This window comes from Silurus meridionalis, chromosome 8, assembly GCF_014805685.1.
Source record: "Silurus meridionalis isolate SWU-2019-XX chromosome 8, ASM1480568v1, whole genome shotgun sequence".
NCBI lineage: Eukaryota > Metazoa > Chordata > Actinopteri > Siluriformes > Siluridae > Silurus > Silurus meridionalis.
Window position 1 is genome coordinate 4,403,487 of NC_060891.1, and position 17,626 is coordinate 4,421,112.

Sequence of the window (17,626 nt, forward strand, 5' to 3'; positions counted from 1 at the left end):
AGCTTCGAGATCTACCGAATACTTTGCATGTTTTAACTTGTTCTTGTTCATCTTCTAACTATTTTTAATAATTATTACAAGTTATAATTATAGTTAAAATTGCCCCGGGTAAATTTTTATTTTTTGTGGTGCAGAAGCCCAGGTGTCACAACATCAACTCTGGATCTAGAATGATATACGCTACTGAGAAGAATAAAACAGAGCTGAAATACAAACATCCTGAGACTATTATTTTAACGTTAGTAATAACCTCCTGAAATGTGATGTACATGTACACAAATATTTCGTCCACAAACCTCCTTATTCAAATTATATATATTGTATTATATTATATTCTTCTTATTTCGGCTTCTCCCACTAGGGGGCGCCACAGCGGATCATCCGTCTACATACCCACCTGTCCTCTACATCTTCCTCTTTTAACCCAACTACCTGCATGTCTTCCTTCACCAAATCCATAAACCTTCACTTTCCTACACTTCTCCTTTTCCTGACGTCTTCCTCCTCTCCTTCTCCTTATATTATATTATCGGGTAAAATATTTTATCGCGATTAATCGCATGATTTGTCACGAGTTAACTAATGATTAATCGCAGCTAAATAGCACATTTTGATCTGTTCTAAATGTACCTTTAATTAATACTTTTCAAGTTGTTAATACTTTAATTAACATTGCCATGGACAGATATGGATGCTCCATGCCTATGTATAATATTCGTTAAAATCAAACTTAACATAAAGCATAAACTATTCTTGTAAATGTTTTAAAGTAATTATAGTGTCATCAGGAGACCAAACAAAACTTTTGCTATGTTTTCAAACGGACAATTTTAATTGCCGGCTATGTGCACCATGTCAGATTTTGGTGCAACACGTCAATAAAAACGTGTTAAATATGTTTGATATTTCCCATTTTTTAAAGAAGACACCTTTTGCTTTGATGAAACCTTTATACACTGTTGATCTTCTCTCATAGTCACCTGAAAGGGTTTTCCAACAATCTTTAAGGAGTTTCAAGAGGTGTTGAGTGCTTGTTGGCTACTTTTCCTTCACTCTCCAGTCCAACTCATTCCAAACCATCTCAACTGGGTGATTGAGGAGGCTAGGTCTTATAATGCAGCACTTTATTAGTCTTCTTCTTGGACAAATACCTAAAAGTATGTTTGGAGGTTATTGTCCTCACCGAAAAAAAATGATCGCAGCAAAATGCTGTGGTAGCCATGCTGATTAATTGTGCCTACAATTTTGACACCAAGAGTGTCACCGGCAAAACCCCCGACACCATCACACCTCCACCACCATGCTTCACAGTGGGAACCACACATCCAGGAATCATCTGTCTACCCTCTGTACGTCTAACAAAGACACAGTAGAAACCAAATATCTTAAATTTGGACTCATTAAACCAAATGACAGTTTTCCCACTGATCTAATGTCAATTCCTTGTATTTCTTGGCTCAAGCAAGTCTCTTCTGCTTGTTGTTCTCTGAAATGATGTTTTCTATGCCACAAAAGTTTGTGAGACCTGGAACACTACCCATAAATTAATATAGTCTAACTAAATAATGGTTTCACAGCACTAATCACAATATTTACTCTCATGTCATCCTTACTAATACAGAATAATATCTGCTAAACTTGGGATTTCTCCAGACTCCAGCAGGTGACAGTGCCGATATTTCAGGTCCACATATCAATCTGTTAGATGTAAAGAGATAAAGAGTGGATCCAAAAGGACTTGTCTACTTGGGACATGTAACATACAAAAATTAACACATCATATAGTATAACATATACAAGTATAAGAATACATTAATTCTTTATAACCTTTATCCTAATGAAGTGTAGGTCCTGGTAAGTCAGTCTAAATATTTTTCAGCATCTTATTCATATATTAAAAGTCTATAGTGTGACTACAAAAAAAGGTTATTTAAGGCTGAAACTGTGTGTAACTTTATGTAACCATGCAATACACAACCTACAAAAAATACACTGTGTATATAAGGTGTGTGCTTTCTAAAGATCCGATTCCACTTTTAGTCTTCATATGTTGTTATAGTAACCTTGATTCTTCTGAGAAGATGTTCCACTAGATTTTGGAGTGCAGCTGTGGAGATTTGTTAAAGGGTATTAGTAAAGTCACTGTTCCAATTCATCTCAAAGGTGTTTAATAGGGTTGAGGAGGTCAGAGCTCGGTTTGGTATCCAGGCTGACAAAGATTTCGGTCACCAAGCAGCTGTTGTATTTCTCGGAAGCTGTCGGTTCACATTTCTAAAACGAGCAGATCCGGGGCAGCCGAATAACACTGCTTGTTCTACCTGGTGTTGTTTTTGTTTTGCAGATTTGATAATGTCAGTATAGGTATGTTTTACAAGGATTTTGTGTGTCTATGTCATTCGGATGACTACAGGTTTTCTTCTGCTGGTTAATGATCTCTTTCAAGGTGACCATCAAGATGATCACACACACTCCTCATTCATACTATTCACAATTAATTTCCACAAATGGATGGTTACCTGAAATTACAAAATGACACATAACAGTAACTTTAATAGAATGGCATAGAGATTTGTTTAAATGCATTAGGTTTTGTTTCTAGAATGTTTCTCCCCTCCATAAACCTGCTTCTCGTCCATGTAAAGAAAGAACAGATACTTTAATCTGCACTGGTCAGCGGTGTTTAGTTATTGCTAACATTACCAAGGATTACCAAGCATTTCCTGTCTTTTCTCATTTACAGAGTTCACACCTCCTTTTATAACTAAAACAACAATTCTAAATATTTGTTAACAGTGATGAATATTCAGGGTTCATATCAGTAACACGTTGGAAAGAAAACCACAGGTTTGATGTCTGCTCTAGAAAAAATAAATCATTGTACCAAGCTGTACATGGATTAAATTAGAGATATGTCGTTGCATGAAACTGCATTCCATAGATTTGCAGAAAAATGGAAACCTGCCAAGAAAAGAGCAACGCTGTAGCTTAGCTATACTACAGAGATTAAGGAAATCACGCAACTTCCTTTTCCAGCATATGTGGTTCTTCTGTTGTTACAAATTTGGAGGTTCAAAATTGTATAGAATGTCTTTAGCATGAAATTTCTCATGAATATATGCTCTACATTTGGTCAGAGTGGAAGATCTCGAGTGGCCTGAGATACAATTTGAACACCTTTGAGATGAAATGGAACGCTGACTGCTCCTCACCTACTGATGATCACAAATCTCCCAAAGCACACTCCAAAAACTATTTTGTGGAACATCTTCCCAGAAGAGTGGGGGTTATTATACCAGCAAATGGGGACTAAATGGGCACATGGGCAGGTGTCCATAAACTTTTGTCTTTATGGATTCTAATCCATCCCAATAAAGCAGGGAATAAAATGTAATCTCACACCTGCTTACGATGTGTACATAATAATGAATTAAAAGTCTATTCCTGTGGAACAGAAAATAAATTAATATACGTTACATTTCACACAGAAAGTCACATGGTAATAAAGCTAATGAAACTTTTGCTAGCAGAAAGGTTTTATCTGGACAACACATCATAAACAAAAACAACAGACAAAACAAGACGGTACATTATTCAAACTGGCACTCAACAATTTGTACAAAATACAAGCACTGAAGTCTCATGCAAGTTGAGAACAGTGGCAACTGTTACACCAACCTTTAATGTATGATGAACATGCTTTCCTCAAGCAGAACATGTTTCCGGATCAATTTTTTAAAAATTATCCAATTACCACTGCACTTCCCACCTCCAAAGCTAGAAGGCACCTTCACACAACTTTACACCATGGTTAGTGTGAATACTGTATCGTGATTGGCTGGATGTTCAGGTCTGATTTTAGAACATTGAGGTGGTTTGATCAGCGTTCAAAATTAATGTACTGCTTATACACAGTTGTAACCATGGTAACATAGAGTTCCAGTTCCATACAGATTGTGACAGATATGGAAAACATTCCCTAATAAGTCTACTGAGCTGAAGGGAGGATTCACCGGTTGCATTTAATCACTGCACACGTTAACAATGATGGAACTGTAATAAATTGACATTCGGTGCTACCCAGATGAGGACAGAGCCCCTTTTGAGTCTGGTTCCTCATAAGGTCTCTTCCTCATACAATCTCAGGGAGTTTTTCCTTCCCACAGACGCCATTGGCTTGTTCATTAGAGACAAACGTAAAACTATAAGAAACAATCTTATGCATTCTTTTATAACCGCTTTATCCATGTAAAGCTGCTTTGAGACAATGTCCATTGTTAAAAGAGCTATACAAATAAAAATGAATAGAATTTTGATAAATGGGTCGAGGCACAAGATGAACCTTCGAAATGAGAAATATGAAAAATGGCACCAGGAGTTAACACCAACGTCTCCATTGTTCATCTTTCTATCCAACAACGGCTCATTCAAATAAATCTTGGATATGCTCTAATGCTCAAATTGCCGTGGATTATCCCTGGCTTTAAACTATAAATATGCTCAATTTCAGTATGTTTCAACAAATTTCAACCAGCAAATACCACTATGAAGCTACACAAACAAACTGACTGTTTTGGATTGAAAATCATTTAAATACTGTAAAATCTTCCTTTTATCTTTTCTCTTGATCACAAAAACCTATTTCGTCAAGATCAGGAGAAAATGAGTTCGTGAAATTGAAGTTTATAATGCATGGCCTCTTAGGACTTCCATATTTAAAAGCTTATTCACCAATGTAGAAAGAAATTGAAAAGGAATCTTCCTAAACATGTCCTACTTGGCAGAAATCCTGTTCACTGTGATGCCACATGCGTATAATTCGCTTTTGCAATCGTAGCTTTTATTGAAAAAACCTTCACCATGCACATTCTTAGTGTCGTATATATATATATGTATGACTTATATTGTATTATATAGGCAAAGACACAATCCAATATGCTCTCTCTCTCTCTCTCTCTCTCTCTCTCTCTCTCTTTTTTTAATAAACATTTAATCAATTTCATATGTAAACATTACAATAAATCATTCTTGGCACCTGTAGTAAGGTAGATGGTATCTGACCCGTGAGTGGGAAAAAATAAATCGTACGAGGATTTTTAAACACACACAACCCATAATCAACGAGTTTTTCTTGAAATATACTTCTATAATATACTTATATATAATAATATAGCATTTTTGGAACAAACGTTCAATAATCTATTATCAGATGGTGAAATAGTAAATGAGACCATTGAAGGAACCTGAAACATTCAGATGTTAAATAAATTAAATATAGGTAGAAGATCATACACTTTATTATACACTGAAAACGATGTTAAATAAGCAAAAAAAAAAAAAGACTACAGTAAAGACACTCAGAGGGTAAAACAGAGGAGTTTCTATGACATCATTATCATCACATGCCGATTGTAGTGCCGTTCTTTTCCTGTAAACTCTTACTTTACACTGGTTTGCTCACGTCAGTGTGGATTTTACTTGATGTTTTTCAGCAGGGACGTTCGTGCGTTGACCACTGCTTTGAAAGCGTCCTCGCTGCCCGGTGCCACACACTTATCCGGGTGGAGTAGCACAGCAAGTTTTCTGTAAGCCTTGTTTACTTCCTCTCTGTAACCAGAACACGACATGGTGAGACCCAAAAACCCTGCATTTATTTTGGGGGGGGGCATCTAATTGGTCATGGCCTCTAGTTACAAAGTTTGTGGACGCCTGATCTACACTTATATAGTCTAAAAGAATATTCTAAATCCCAAGTCTTTCCTATTAAATCTTCAGGTACTTATACCATGGTGTGTCTGAGCACTCGATTTTGATTGGCTGGAAGAATGTACCCAAAAAAATGGAGAAATCAATGGTGCAGTGGTAGAGGATGAAGTAAGAATGGTCTTGTAATAGAAGATGGACGGATCAGTGATTGAGTGGTAAAGGATGGTGGATTAGTGGTGTAGTGGTAGAAGATTGAAGGAGCATGGAGCAGTGGTAGAGGATGGAGGAAACTTTTGTGTTGTAATAGACGATGGAAGGATCAGTGGAGCAGTTTTACAGAATGGAGGGATCACTAGTAATGGAGTGGAGTAGTGGTAGAGGATGGAGACTGGAGGGATCAGTTAGAGCAGGGGTTTTCAACTGGTTCTGTGCCAGGGACCACCATTCTGACTAACAAGTAATCCGCGGCCCACTATTGTAAAAAGCGATCCATGCTGGTGCTGACTAGCAAACTTCACCTTAGTTAGAAACGTTAGCTAACAGCTCCACTCCAAATTTCAATTCACCAAAACTATTAAGCGTCTATTCAATAAAACCTGAATAATGTGTTTTCTTAACTCCGAGATGCTGGTCTATTTCGCGCGCAAGATGAATGTGTACGTACAGTATATGACACAAAACACAACGTTAGCAAAGCATAGGCCTGATAGGTGCAAAGCTAGCCTATCCTGTGTCGGTTTGAATATTTTAGATATTTTCATTAAATTCAGTTTTCCCACTAATGTGCAAATATTCTGGAAATGTTTGGAAAAATAAATTATGGAAAAAAAGTTATTTTAATAGTGAAATTATGTAGGCTGTCACGGACAACATGCAATGCCGCCGCGGACCACCAGGGGGCCGCGGACCACCGGTTGAAAACCCCTGAGTTAGAGGATGAAGGGATCACTAAAGTAGTGGTAAGGGATGAAGCAAACATGGTGTAGTGATGGTGGATAGAAGCAGTGATACAGTGGTAGAGGATGGTGGGATCAGTGATGCAGTGGTGGAAGATGGTGGGATCAGTGGTAGAGATGGATGGATCAGTGGAGTTGTGGTAGAAGACGGAAGGACCATGATGTTGTAATAGAGGAACCCAGGATCAGTGGACCAATAGTAGAAAAAGGAGGGAGCAGTGACAGAGGATGAAGGACAGAGTGATCAGGTAGAGGATGCATGGATCAATTGTGCAATGGTATAGGATCATGTTAGATGATGGAAGAACCAATGGAGCATCTGTGTTTTAAAACTGATGTAGCAACTACATGGATTTGGACAAATCTCACATAAAAACCCAGCACTAGTGTCCTCTTTCTATCTCGTAGAGCATGTCTTTATATCGTACAGAAAAACATATTTAAAAAATCTTTAGCCTTACTATTACATAACAGCACACAGTGGTACAGTCCATTTTCCCAAAATACAGTGAAAGTATAAAGAATGCAGAAGACAGCAGTATTCTAAAACAGGGGAATTACACAACGCTATGTAGAAATCTCTAAAATCCATGTTATATATAGACAGGACTTACCTTGTTGCCCCGGGTTTTACTCCCAGCATGTCCCAACTGTCTTTACTGCTGCGGATGCGGCGTATAGTGTCAGCTTGTTCTTTGGTGAAGCCGATACTGACCTCTGGGTTTGGTCTCTTCCCTCCGTTTTCGCACATGTCAGTGATCGAGGAAAAAAACGCCTGACCAAGTACAACATCAAGTACAACAAGTCTTTATGTAGTCTTTTTTGTACGCACAATAAAGGTACCAATAAACATCCTGTTCATTTTGTCTAATACAAATAATCATAGGGACACAAACAAATCCTTTAGACTTAACTTCATTCTCATGCTTCCAAAATATGCTTTATGGCCAAAAGTTTGTAAACAAACAATCATCTAATAACTTCAACTTTCCTGGGCATGTTTTCCACTAGATTCTGGCTTGGTGGTTCAGGAGTTTAAGGTCAGGGTTCTGTGCAGGACACTCGAGTCAGGGTTCCCTTACAAATATCACAATACAAACCTGAAACATCTCGCTGATGCCTTCACCACTCTGAGCAGACGTCTCAAAATACTGAAACCCCCGGCTCTCTGCCCACAACCGACCTTCACTCTCATCCACCACTCGCCTTTTGGTCAAGTCCACCTGCGATACAAGTCACAGCTCTACCTTAAAGAAAGCTGGACTGAATGCTTAGACACCACTCACTGTAGCAACCGTTTATACGCATAAACATGAGCACAGTGAATGAGCAAAAGCTTACCTTGTTTGCACACACGACAAAAATAATGCTCTCCATGTTGGCTTGTGAGCCCATCTCCTGCTTCATCTCTGTAAGCCAGCTGTCCAGGGCGTCAAAGCTCTCTCTCAGGCCTACGTCATACACCAGAATCACCCCCTGAGAGTCCTTATAGAACTCGTTGCGGACCTGGAGAAGCGGAATTATTTCACCTTCACCAATCAGATACAGAGGTCATTCTCATCATGACAATGACAACTAAGTCAGTTTAGAAAGAGAAAGGAAGAAAGGAAGGAAGAAAGAAAGAAAGAAAGAAAGAAAGAAAGAAAGAAAGAGAAGAAAAGAAAGAAAGAAAAGAAAGAAAGACTGAAAGAAAAACATAGAGGCAGAAAGAAAGAAAGAAAGAAAGAAAGAAAGAAAGAAAGAAAGAAAGAAAGAAAGACTGAAAGAAAAACAGAGGCAGAAAGAAAGAAAGAAAGAAAGAAAGAAAGAAAGAAAGAAAGAAAGAAAGAAAGAAAGAAACAATGAGGAAAAGAAAGAAAGTAAAGAATGACTGACAGAAAAGAGGCAGAAAGAAAGAAAGAAAGAAAGAAAGAAAGAAAGAAAGAAAGAAAGAAAGAAGATAAATTGAAAGGCAGATAGACAGAAAGAATGAAATAATGAAAGAAAGAAAGAAAGAAAGAAAGAAAGAAAGAAAGAAAGAAAGAAAGAAAGAAAGAAGATAAATTAAAAAGGCAGATAGACAGAAAGAAAGAAAGAAAGAGAAGAAAAGAAAGAAAGAAAGAAAGAAAGAAAGAAAGAAAGAAGATAAATTGAAAGGCAGACAGAAAGAAAGAAAGAAAGTAAAGAATGACTGACAGAAACAGAGGCAGAAAGGAAGAAAGAAAGAAAGAAAGAAAGAAAGAAAGAAAGAAAGAAAGAAAGAAAGAAAGATGGTCAGATAGATAGAAATACAAAACAGACAAAAAGGAGAAAAAAAAGGATAGCTAGACAGACAGACAGACAGACAGACAGACAGACAGACAGACAGATAGATAGATAGATAGATAATAGAACATTATTACCTCGTAAAAGAACGGATGTCCTGCCATGTCAAAAATGTTGACTTTGATTTCCCTGTCCCGCACTTGAACCCTTGAGGGAAAGAAAGAGAAGAAAAAGAAAGAAGCGGTTGCTGTATGAATGCTCCTGTTCTCGCTTTATGTTTCAGAGTAAAACTCCATGCTCTCGGCTTTAGTGAAATGATTTAGTGATTAAACTGTAAGATGTGCTTGGTCTTCCACAGACAGACAAAAAAAATTACCATCATACAGAATCAGTTGCACAAAACTAAACAACAAAGACTCGTCCTAAACCAGCGCACTTACTTCGTCACTCCATAATCGATCCCAATGGTTGCCAGATATTTGGGTACAAATCGTTTCTCGCAGTATCGTTTAATGATGCAACTCTGAAAGATAGAAGAAAAAAGGACAGTCAAAGACCTCTGAAAAATGATCTCAGGATCAAAGAGTCTGATTGGATAAAGATTCATGTCACTGATGTAATATTTAGAAGAAAAGATAAAAAAGCCTTTTTCAGGGTTCAGAGCATCTGCATGGCCCAGCCTTAGTGTCAATGCTTTTGTAGATATTTTTATTATATGCAGCAATCATTTAATATAATTCTCTCACAACACATCCATAAACAACCTCCTTGCCCTTCCTTTTTTTCCTCCTGCCTGCAGGATCCATCTCCAACAAACCGTGTCTCCAAAAAAACGTCCCACCTGCTCGATCCCTCTAATAAACCCGTTTCTAATCCTATCCATCCTCATCACTTGCAGCATCTTCAACTCAGCCACCTCATGTCTCGAAACCAAACAACATAACAGGTCTCACCACTAGAAACTTTTCCCTCTTGCAGATACCCTTCTATCACAAATCCCTCCTGCCGCTCTTCTCCACCATGCGCTCTTTTCTACACCTCTCCAAACACACTCTCAAATCCAAATCCTCAATCTTCTCTCTACTCTCGCCACGAATCACAATATCTGATGGATTGCTGAAGAAAACAGTCCAAATCGCCATCATGGTACGAGAAATATATAAAACATTACAGGATCTTTAGGAAAATTATTCAGAACAGGTTTGGTGTCAGATCAGAGATGTTGATGTTTCTCCTTTAACAGCATACCCTGCAGAGTGTTACTCCTCATCCAAAGTGCATAATTCATCTATTGATTATTCACACACATTATATCAGTGAATATATTAAACCCCTGAGCTGCAAAGACAATAATAATGACAAAGCCAGCTATATATAGAGATATATAAGATTTAAATGGGTTATATATGGACTATGGTTTTCTACCCACCTTCCCAACCTCGGCATTCCCGAGGCTGATCACTTTAATCCGCAAAGACTTTTTATTCTCCCTTCTTTTCTGTACATTCGTATCCATTTTTCGCCCCGGTCAGATGTTATGATGAACTCTAGACAGTACAGGGTCTGGTCTCAGGGTCTGATCTCAGGGTCTGCCACTGAGCATCTATATACAGCGCATATCAAATGTGTACAGGGCAAATGCGAGCTTTCTAGCTGAAGACGTTCATTCAGAGCTCATTATGACCACATTTTAACTAAAATATACAAGAAATAACGCTCAAATCCTCCTCTAGTTGATCGTCTTAGTGACAGCTCAATTGATATAAACACTACTTCTTCTTCATCGTCGTCTTGGTGATGAGTGTGCGGAACACGGCATATTACCGCCCCCTGCTGGAACTCCCTTTACACTTTACCCATGTATGTGTATATTTGATGTCGAATCTCGATGTATTATCGACGATACGATAATTTAAAGATACATATCAAGCAGCTACCGATGCGATACGATTCACAGCTATTACGATGTAGGGTCTGTGAATTAAGTTGATCCGTGGTGACCTTTAATTTGGCCCACCATGCACCATGCTATATATGAGCAGGTAGGACGTTTTGGAGACAAGGTGAGGGAGGCGAGATTGAGATGGTTTGGACATGTTCAGAGAAGGGACATGGGGTATATCGGTAGGAGAATGCTGAGGATGGAGCCACCAGGAAGGAGGAAAAGAGGAAGACCAAGGAGGAGGTTTATGGATGTGGTGAGGGAAGACATGCAGGTAGTTGGGTTGAGAGAGGCAGATGTAGAGGACAGAGGCGGTACGGAGAAGGATGATCCGCTGTGGCAGCCCCTAATGGGAGAAGCCGAAGAAGAAGAAGAAGAAGAAGAAGAAGAAGAAGAAGAAGAAGATGCTATACTGTATATGAGCAGAGCAGAACTAGTACTGCATTAGATTAGCAAATTTCTTACATTTTTATAAAATCTTAAATGAGAGGAACCAAAGCAATGTTCATTTGAATATTATGTTTGGTATAATGCAACATTTATTTCACTCCACGACCCTCAGTCCAGCTTGATATTTGGTCCTTCATAAGGAAAAGTTTGTCCGACTCTGGTTTATACAGATTTTTATGTCTCATACAAACAAGCATTGTACTGCAAATGTACCATTACTTATAAACACTTACTACTGCCATGTATTAGTGTATATACGTAATCAGTCATGTTTATTTATTACTAATTTTTTCCTTTGGTGGATGCATTAATTTTTTAGCTAGTAAATATAAAAATGCATGAACTTAGCTGGAGTCTCATCCACATTTAATATCAATAAATAACTAGAGTACGATAACTGATCATTTTTGAGATCCTGCTCAGGTGCATAATTATTCAAGAGGGCATTTGTATAGTGTAGAGAAAACAGAGTTTACTGTATGTTGCCTTATAATGGCATCCTTAAATGTACTGAAATCATTTCTATTAGGATAGTGAGTACTCAGAAAAAGAAAAAGTGAAAAAGGGTGTTAAATGGTATTTAGGGTCAACATTTTCAATGTGAATATTTTTATAGACAGAAAGTGTAAAAATGAAGCATTGAATTTAAAAATGCTCTTTTTAAATTGGTTTTCCTTTCAATTTTTGACTGTTTATTTTAAAATGATAATAATTGCCTTTTTTCTCTATTTGATATGTTTAAAAAATAAACTAATAAATAATTATAAATATATATAGAAAAAAAGATCTACTGATATAGTGCTAAAGACTTTTAAAGGCATTTCATTTTATACTGTACATGTACTTTGCACGATGACAATAAACTTAAATCTAATCTATTTCATCTAATCTAAAGACTTTATGATTTCACTCATTTCTTTCTCTTTCTTTTCTTTAGCTTGTGTGCATTTTTATTAGCGTTAGTCAGTTGCCATTCATTTAAAAAAATCCCCCTTGATGTTTACTGCTTGAAATACAATTTTATAGTTGACATCTTCATATTTTACAATATCATACATTATGATAAATGTGAAAAATAATTATGACCATCATCCTCTAATCGATATTTATTCAACATAAATACTGTGCAAATGCTTGTAGATTATTTGGTGAATGTACTGCTACAAGAACAAAGTGAACAAAGTCTTTCCAGTTTCATCTTAAGTGGTACAGAGGGAGTTTAAGAATATAGGAAAAAAAAAAATAAGAGCAAATAAAGATCATTCTACCTAATAATTGTTAATGGTTATTAGGTTTGGAGTTCTTCAGTGGTCCTTCTTCTGGTGTCCGTCTTTGTTGATGATGTTCTTGAACAGTGTGAGCAGAGGCTTTTGGCTGCGCTCATCCCAAGACTTCATGAAGCCCCCGTAGCGCTTGCTGGCCGGCGGGCCGCCCCAGCGGAAGTGATTCATCTTGTAGGTACCGTCTTTCTTATCTTGGCTGATGGTGCTGTCCTCGACGCCCCCTGACTCGCGTTTCATCTCCGCCGGCAGGGCCTCGGCTGACTCCTCCTCCACTCCGTTGGCGTACACCTTAATGGGCCGGCGCTTGCGACCCACAGGTTTACCCCAGCGGAAGTGCTCCATGGAGTACGAGCGCTTGTCTTCGTGTTGAGGACTGGACTCGGGGGCGCCGTCCTCTGGAGGGGTGGAAAGCGTGGCAGCAGGGATGTCGTTGGGAACGAGGAAGACGGGCTGGAGGTGACCATCTCCAGGGTAGATAGGAGACTCTGCTGTGAGCTCAGATCTGCACAGCTTGATGCATTCCTGCCAAAGAAGCAGAAGTAAAGAAATTAGTGATGTACTCTGTAGGGATTCATTGGAAATGTTTGAAACATTAGTAGTAAATTCCAGATTCAGAATTCAGTTCGGTAGAACATTTATAGGATGAAAAGAACAGGTTAGAGGGATCCCACTTACCAGGATATTTCTGTCTGATGTTATATCTTGGCATCCAGCATTCTCCCAGCACTGAGCTCGAACCTCTGATCCACTTGCAAACAGCATAGTCAGAACCAACATCCATACAGGACACCCCATTCTCATTTCTTTAACCATTTACTGATGAACCACAGGAAGCATGAAGAAGTAAAACAGAAGCTGTTCAATACACAGGCAATTAAAGCAAATCTATTCAATAAGAGTTGAAGTCATATACAGTGTATTGATCAATTTAGAATGATTTCTATTCTGTTTTGACACAAAACAAAAAAACTGTTAAAAAATTTCTTTTCCTGGTTCTGGTTCCTTGAAACAGGACAGTATGATGTTCTACTCACATGCTGTAAAGAAAGGTGTCTGCACTTCCCTCGTTTTGCAAACGCTTCCTCCTCGTTCTCCTACTCGATGTCCCGCTACTTACCTGTGAGTGTGAGTCTGAGTGTGTGTGTGTGTGTGTGTGTGTTTCTGATGTCTCAACCCTCTCTCTGCCCTTCTTTTATAAGGCCACCGAAGAGACACACCTTTCACGGCTACCGAAAACTTCCTATCTGCCTGCCAAGGGCAGAGAAGGAACCGAATCACGAACCGTAGCGAGGAATAATCAGACATTTTTTTAATAGCAAAATGTCCCTGCTTATTAACACGGTACAGAAGTGGATTAACGGGTATTTGTCACTGAACGCTGTTGTCCCTTGTGTTAAGGGCACAAGGGTCAGTTTACACAACATCGCCTTCAGAAAGCATGAAATTCAGCTCTTTTTAATTAGAGAGGTGATTTTTTTGGTCAAGTGGTACCAAGCTGTTAATTCCAGGTTCTTTATAAAAAGCGGTTCACTGTGTTGTATTTTACTATGGGATTCGGAAGGAACGACATCAACATAATGCAATCAATTAATGGTGACCTTAAACTCGAGTTCACTCAGACGACATTTTATATAAGACGTGTGACATTTCTAATCATGTAAAGTGTGAATGAAGGTGCTGGATATAGAAGGGGCTGGAAATCGTTAGGCAGAAATGATAATAAATAAAATCTGTATTAGAATAATAATTAAACCTTCTAGATGACTCACTGCTGCTTATAGTTAAAGCCCAAGCATGGAAGGATATACTCTGTCTCAGGAACGTCATTATATTGGAATTCTGACCTTGCAGGCCTTTTATATTGCTCCTTTTTATTTGTGCTTCATCACTCAAGTGGTCCAATCGAACAGAAAAAGCTTTTAGTGGCAAAACCATAAGGAAAGAATTTAGATAAATGTCAAGAGTCTATGTTTTTTTAAAAATTATTATTATTTCTTTGGACTTTGTGAAATAAGAGGAATGCTCAGTTTTGAACATCTGGAATAATGTGTTTGGTTTCAACCAAATCATTATCATTCATGGATGCTGAGGTTATTTGTCTATTAGTGCTCAGTGATACATTTATCTGACTGTTGCCATATATCACACTGAATGTCATTTAAAAAAGTGTATTTAATTTTTATTTATTATTTTTATTTAATTTAATCAGATCGAATTTTATTTCATTTAAATTTTTATAAAATATATATATATATATATATATATATATATATATATATATATATATATATATATATAATTTTCTTTATTATTTTAAATTTTTATAAAAAAATTATATATATACTGTATATTTTTTTTTCTTTTAATAAAAATTTTAAAATAATAAAAAAAATTATATAAAGAATTATAACACTATGTCTTTTTGGATGTTATTAGAATCCTAAAAAAAATTCTAACTGTCGTGAAAAAAAAAAAAAGATTTTTAAAACCCATATGTGTGTAATATTTTACATATTTAACTGAATAGAAATAAATTATTTTGACATCAAAATGTTGTTGCTCATTCTGAGGAACTGTCAATTATTTTTTTCAGTGTCTTACAAGAATAGTGCTAGGGTTTCATTTCACACAAGTTCACACCCACCTCTGGTTTACATATGAAACCAATTCAGACTGGATTTCAGTAACAATACAGACATATTTGTGGATACCTGACTGTAACATTGACTTGTGCTTTTTAAACATCCCCATTCCACATTTAGTCCCTGATACTGTTGTTGTGTGTTTGGGTTCTCCTAGTTTAAGTAAAGGGAAAATTCAATGCTACTGCATTCTAAGACATTCTATAGAATTGTGTAGCTCCAGCTTTGTGGTAACAGTTTTTTAGAAGAGGCAAATATGCCTAGAAAAATCGGGTGTCCCAATACTATTGTATAAATATAAATGCAATATATATATAGTGTGTGTATTGTATAATTTGTTCTGATATTGTCCATTATTTCTTTACTTCTCATATATCCTTTATTTCTATATTAAAGTTTTCAGTTCAATATTAGAAAAAGTTGCCAGGTTTGAGCAAAATCTCCATTACCACACTAACAACTGCAACACGTTAAGCTAAATGCAAAAAAAAAAAAAGAGGTTTTCTTAGTTTTTCTCTATTTCTTTTGAGGTAAAAATTAAACCACAGCACTTGTTTTGATATTTGCAATATATTATATATATAGAGAGAGATATTATACACCGAACTTGCCATCCCAAGTGCTGCCCAGTTTTTATAATTGTGTCTGTCCATCTAAAGTGTCTGATCTTTCTGAATCCCAAAGATTTGATTTGCTTAGATGCCACAGTTACTGCAGCATCTTACACCAAACATCAGTACATGTATACAATGTGCAAAACCTACAGACTTTGTTTCCAAATAAAATGCTGCACATTTTCTTCCCTATTTTTTCTTTTAATTGTACAGTCGAGATAGAAAACACATGATAACTAATGCAAGCAATGAAGACTTCATATAAGAAGCCAGCCAGTGATGTCACTGGAGTTATTTATACCATAAAAGTCAATAACAGACAAGTCAATAATGGACAAGTGTCAGCAAATGGACTTATTGTACTCTGTAAAAAAAACGGCTTTTTAAAAAATCCTCTAGCTGCTCAGAATCTACGAGAGGACCTAAAAGGTTTGAATTCCTTTCTCCGGCTGTCCTTCAGGCATAACTTTAATGGCCCGTTTTATCAACAGATCCAGCCTTGAGTCAGCCTTAGGACCGGACTTACAACACTGCGCAAAAAAGCATTAGGCTTTCTTTTGAGTCTCTAATACTTAAATCCATTAATACCAGCTTATCTTAGACATAAGGTTACTCAAGTGTTTATCAGTGTGCTGTCAGTTTGCCTTTAACATCGATGACTCATTCTGTGTCTGATGGATTACACAGCTATGGCTTTCTTTTTCTTTTCTTTTTTTTTAAGCAGCACATGGTCACATCCTCAGAACAAACAGCACAGTTTCTTTCAACTGAGAGCAAAAGAGCAACAAAAAAAATCCTTAAATCTACTATTTATGTGATTCGAGATTTTTACGTATCTAGAATTGGACCAACCAAAAGAGGGAAATGTTCAAAAAGCATAAAACTCAATCGGATGTGCACAAACGTTTGTAAAAAATAATAAGAAAAATACTTTTTCCTCACAAAATATTTATTACGCCATAATTATACCGTAATTAATCCTATGCTACATGCACATCTTCAGCTAGATCTTTTTTTTTTTTTTTTTTTAATGTAGCATATTCGGTACAAATTTGTACATGTTAATCGATATAACCCTTTTCCAGCATGGCATTGCGCCTGTGCACAAAGCTAGCTCCATGAAGATATGCTTTACATGATTCTATAGCAGACCACTCAAGATCTTTCACTACTAAAAAGTGGTCTGTTATAGAACGCTGACCTCAACCCTATCAAACACCTTTTGGAATAAATTGGAATGCTGACTGCACCCCAGTCTTCCTCACCTCACTTACATCAGTACCTGATTTTACTTTCCATCCTTGTGGCTGAATGATCACAAATCTCCACAAAATCTAGTGAACATCTTACCAGAAGACTGGATGTTATTATAACAATGGGGACTAATTAACTTTTGTCTATATAATGTATTTTCTGCATAATACTACAAGCATCTTATTGCTTTATTTATTATTATTTAATTGATTTAACCTTATTGTCATTTGTGTTACTGATACACACCATGCTGTTTACTTTTACCTGTACAGTGTTGCATAACTATTTCACCTTACTATTTCATTTCATTGATTTCCTATTTGCACTGCTGATTTGATGCTAGTTGCATTTTATTCTCACTATACTCATCACTTAAAGTGGTAATAACCTAGAACCTGACCCTAACCCTAATATATTCTATCCACACAAATGTCCTCCCTATGATCAGTACAAAAGATATCGAGAGCACTGCATGTGTTGTTATTATCCAAGAATTCAAGCTGGACAATCAGAACATCTTTGCAGAGACACCATATAA

General features: G+C 37.0%; 2 protein-coding genes across 2 annotated transcripts; both read right to left on the minus strand.

Annotated features, from left to right (window-relative positions):
* Nucleotides 1-5,276: 5,276 nt before the first annotated feature.
* On the minus strand, nt 5,277-10,694 carry dnajc27 (DnaJ (Hsp40) homolog, subfamily C, member 27). Its single transcript, XM_046856492.1, has 7 exons — nt 10,333-10,694; nt 9,344-9,426; nt 9,041-9,110; nt 8,001-8,165; nt 7,760-7,882; nt 7,274-7,434; nt 5,277-5,604 (listed from the first exon to the last, which is right to left on the minus strand). Exons 1-7 carry the CDS (start codon nt 10,417-10,419, stop codon nt 5,472-5,474), a joined length of 822 nt encoding a protein of 273 aa, XP_046712448.1. The 5' UTR covers nt 10,420-10,694; the 3' UTR covers nt 5,277-5,471.
* A 1,692-nt stretch (nt 10,695-12,386) lies between these two features.
* On the minus strand, nt 12,387-14,117 carry pomca (proopiomelanocortin a). The gene is made up of 3 exons (XM_046856494.1): nt 13,613-14,117; nt 13,254-13,394; nt 12,387-13,100 (listed from the first exon to the last, which is right to left on the minus strand). Exons 2-3 carry the CDS (start codon nt 13,389-13,391, stop codon nt 12,600-12,602), a joined length of 639 nt encoding a protein of 212 aa, XP_046712450.1. The 5' UTR covers nt 13,392-13,394; nt 13,613-14,117; the 3' UTR covers nt 12,387-12,599.
* Nucleotides 14,118-17,626: the final 3,509 nt, after the last annotated feature.

Bases quoted from the DNA above. Each gene is read 5' to 3' on its own strand.
- dnajc27 (XM_046856492.1), bottom strand. From the start codon at position 10,419: ATGGATACGAATGTACAGAAAAGAAGGGAGAATAAAAAGTCTTTGCGG. The intron at 9,427-10,332 runs GTGGGTAGAAAA...TCTATCTTTCAG, and splicing joins GGAATGCCGAGGTTGGGAAG to AGTTGCATCATTAAACGATA. The intron at 7,883-8,000 runs GTAAGCTTTTGC...CTTGTATCGCAG, and splicing joins TTGTCGTGTGTGCAAACAAG to GTGGACTTGACCAAAAGGCG.
- pomca (XM_046856494.1), bottom strand. From the start codon at position 13,391: ATGGTTAAAGAAATGAGAATGGGGTGTCCTGTATGGATGTTGGTTCTG. The intron at 13,101-13,253 runs GTAAGTGGGATC...CTTCTTTGGCAG, and splicing joins CATCAGACAGAAATATCCTG to GAATGCATCAAGCTGTGCAG.